General features: G+C 45.5%; 1 protein-coding gene across 1 annotated transcript in view; it reads left to right on the plus strand.

The window, feature by feature from the left end:
• The window catches only part of ZNF366 (zinc finger protein 366), a gene marked incomplete at its 5' end in the record, with an annotated part of 18,305 nt that extends 18,081 nt beyond the window's left edge, over window positions 1-224 (plus strand). Inside the window, one exon of the mRNA XM_010853611.1 lies at window positions 24-224. Within this exon, the coding sequence (XP_010851913.1) occupies window positions 24-224 (201 nt within the window). The remainder of the gene's footprint in view (window positions 1-23) is intronic.
• Between the last annotated feature and the right edge of the window lie 3,145 nt (window positions 225-3,369).

Consider the following 3,369-nt stretch of genomic DNA (forward strand, 5'->3'; position numbering starts at 1 on the left):
CTCCGGGGGCCCGCCCGCTGAAGAGCCGCGACAGCCTGGGGCCTGAGGGCGGCCCCGAGCGAGAGTTCGCCCGCAGAGACGAGCGGCCTGGCCTCCGGGTCCTGCCGAGCACCCGGAGGGGCCCAGCCTTTTCTGATTACTTGTACTTCAAGCACAGAGATGAGAGTTTAAAAGAATTACTGGAGAGGAAAATGGAAAAACAAGCAGTGCTTTTGGGGATCTAAGTGGACGGTTTAAGAATTACACTTGGAAAATGAGAGCTAGGCAGTGCAGATACAGCTTTCTGCATGAGCTCTCATTTGCTGGAGAGGAGAAGGGCACGAATCTTGACAAAGGGCGCAGACTAAATGAGTAGAGAAGGAAATGCTTCTCAGATCTTGCATTTGGGCCCTTGATTTTTAACACACATGGAGGGCCTTCTTCAATGTTGTTTCATGGATCTCCAGTACAATTAACTGTACATACTCTTCTAGACATCTAATTGTAAGCTGATGCTGAGGTGCTTTTAGAAATTCTATTTTCCATTGACTAACATGGTAAATTTCTTTCTAGTTGCAAAAATATGGTGCTTGACATGTTACTTTATTAATGACTCTTTAGTTGAATTTGTGAAAGTTATATTTTTCCAGATAGATGAAAATGGTAGTAGTGGTATATATTTTTAAAATCTCTTTATTCAATAATCAAAAAAATATCAGAAATGACAGAGGAGGGTGAGTTTTTAAAGAGGATGTTCTTGAGTAGTTGCTGCAGATGTAAGATAAAATTTCAAGAGAATGTGATTAATTTTGATTAAGGAAAAACCAGCAGTGCTTAGATTCCTGCCTGGGTCTGCCTTGTTCAGCTCCCGCTGCCTTCATCAGATATCGCATTGGAGCATATTTTCTGATGGCCCAGCAGTGCTCAGTGTCTGCAGGCTAACCCTGAGTCCTGAGCAGGGCTCCCTCCTGGGGACCTTGCTCCAAGGCCTCATCCTGTGAAACAGCTGCAGGAAGAGTTGGCAGCCTGTGAGCAGTGGATTTGTCAGTGCTGGAGCTGCGGGGCTGGGGGTGGGGGTGGCTGGGGGGAGGAATTCTCCCTGAAATTAAGCTCTAACTTGTTTAGAGTATTGGAATAACCATTGCTAGGAAAGCAGTTGCGGGGCTGTGTTCTCAGTGCTGCCTGCACATTAGAATCATCTCAGTAGTAGTAGTGTTAGCTGCTCGGTTGTGTCCAACTCTTTGCGACCTCACAGACTATAGCCTGCCAGGCTCCTCTGTCCCTGGGATTCTCCAGGCAAGAATATTGGAGTGGGTTGCCATTTTCTTCTCCAGAGGATTTTCCCAATGCAGGAATCAAACCCAGGTCTCCTGCGTTGCAGGTGTATTCTTTACCATCTGAGCTATAGGGAAGTCCCAGAATCATCTCAGGGAGCCTTAAAAAAAAAAATACTAATGCTGGGGCCTGGGCCCCTGAGGCCCTGATTTAATTGGTCTAGAGGGGAGCTCTGGCATTGGTTATTTTCCAAATTGCCCCAGATGACTCTTATGTGTAGCGAGAGTTGAGAAAGATCGACTAGGATAAAATAGTGGCTCCCACGACCCCCTCACAAGGATTCCATAAATATTTCTGCTTCTGGCTTTACTCATTAAGATAGAAAGCAGGAGACCTTGAGATCATTCTGCTGACTTAGGCCTTCTTACCTGTTCTGTCAGAGCCTCACGAGAGGAGGCACACACACACACACACCCCCACACACACACTGTATAAACACACAGTTTTTTTTAATAGGAGATGATGCCTGTGATATTTATGATCACTTAATATGTTTAAAAATACATAGTCAGCCTACAGTGACTGTTTCTTCCTAGATTCGTGAATCATGATTCCAGTGAGTGGTGGTGGCTGTGAAGTGTGATTTGAGCCCAGCAGGTGGGCTTTCCTTAGGCACTGGATTCTGACAGATAAAGCAGTGCTGACCAGATGTCACATACATGTGACTGCCCGTAAGCAGTGACCCTCTGGTACTGTGTCTGAGTTTATGTAAAAACTGCTTCTTGGTAGTTTCAACTCTTATTTGTAGAGCTAGGTACTGTTTATTATTTGCTTCTTCTCCTCCCAAAATTCCCAGTACATTTCATTAGACAGTCTGACCCGTCTCTGACTGTGGGATGCCGTTTTTCTTTTTCTCTTGGTCAGGTGCTTCCCCATCAGCCTCATCCAGTCCTCGTCAGTCACGCACGCACTTTGTCAGCCCCTGATGCGACTCCTCCTGCCACTTTGGTTAGGCTCCTTCCTCCAGCGTTGCCACCACAGCTTGCCAAAGCCGCTTGAGTTCCCTGCAGCCATACTTGCTTGTCTCAGGGTCAGGGCACTTGCAAAGGGGATGGTAAAGGGAGGATCGTGGGTTTCTGCAGTTACCAGAACAACTCTGAGTCAAGAACCTACCCAGAGGATACAAACCTATCCTTCCGAGGGGCCATTTGCTTTCCATTCATCATTTTTAATATAGCTCGTCAGTGCCTCCAATGACGTCACTCGGAGACTGGCAGAGTGGTCTCTGAAGCCTCCAGCTCTCATGGGCCTGTTACATATTCATTCTTTCAGCAGCCAGGTGTTGAGCACCTGCCATAAAGGCTGCAGATTTCAGTTTGTTCTGGGTGTGCCAAACTGGAATAGGAACTAGGAGATCTTGAATAGCAAGTTTATAGACTTTTCCACACAAAAAGAGTCAGGTGGGAGTGTTTGAGGAACAAGTTAATGTTGAGATGGAAAGAGCATGGTCCAGAATGGTGGTTTCCACATTGTGTGTTGAGAAGCAAGAGGTCCTCTTAGGCCTTCTAGAGCTGCTAGAGGAGGAGAAATTCTCAGCCTTCATCCCCACTTCACTCAGAGCAGCTCCAATTCCATCTGTTTTATTTGTTAGACTTCCAAGTAAAATTTCATTTGGAGGAAGAAAAAAGGGTCTAGGAAAAGTAATAAAAAAAATTGTTATGGAATGTATTCTAAAGCCTGTTTTTCATTCTTGACTCTATGAGAGACTTAGATATAATTAGCTATAACCTGCTGATTAATATGCCCTGACCTTTTGAGAACCAAGTCTAAAACCTTGGTTTTGTGTGTGACCAACATCCTGATTTGCCTGGGACAACCTAGGTTTATACCTCTTGTTCCCACTTAGTCACTAAGAGTGTCATCTTAACTCTCAAAAATGTTCCAGTTTGGGTGATGAATTATATGGGCACCCTATGCGTAAGTACAGAGTACAGAGCTAAGGGAAGGGATGGCCAACCTTGCCTAGAGCTGTTAATAATGAGCCAGAACGCAAGCCTGAAAGAGAAGCCATAAGGCCTTTCTCAGAGAACTAAGGGATGAAACCATCCAAGGTCA

Source organism: Bison bison, unplaced genomic scaffold, assembly GCF_000754665.1.
Source record: "Bison bison bison isolate TAMUID 2011002044 unplaced genomic scaffold, Bison_UMD1.0 scf7180017864329, whole genome shotgun sequence".
Taxonomy (NCBI): Eukaryota; Metazoa; Chordata; class Mammalia; order Artiodactyla; family Bovidae; genus Bison; species Bison bison.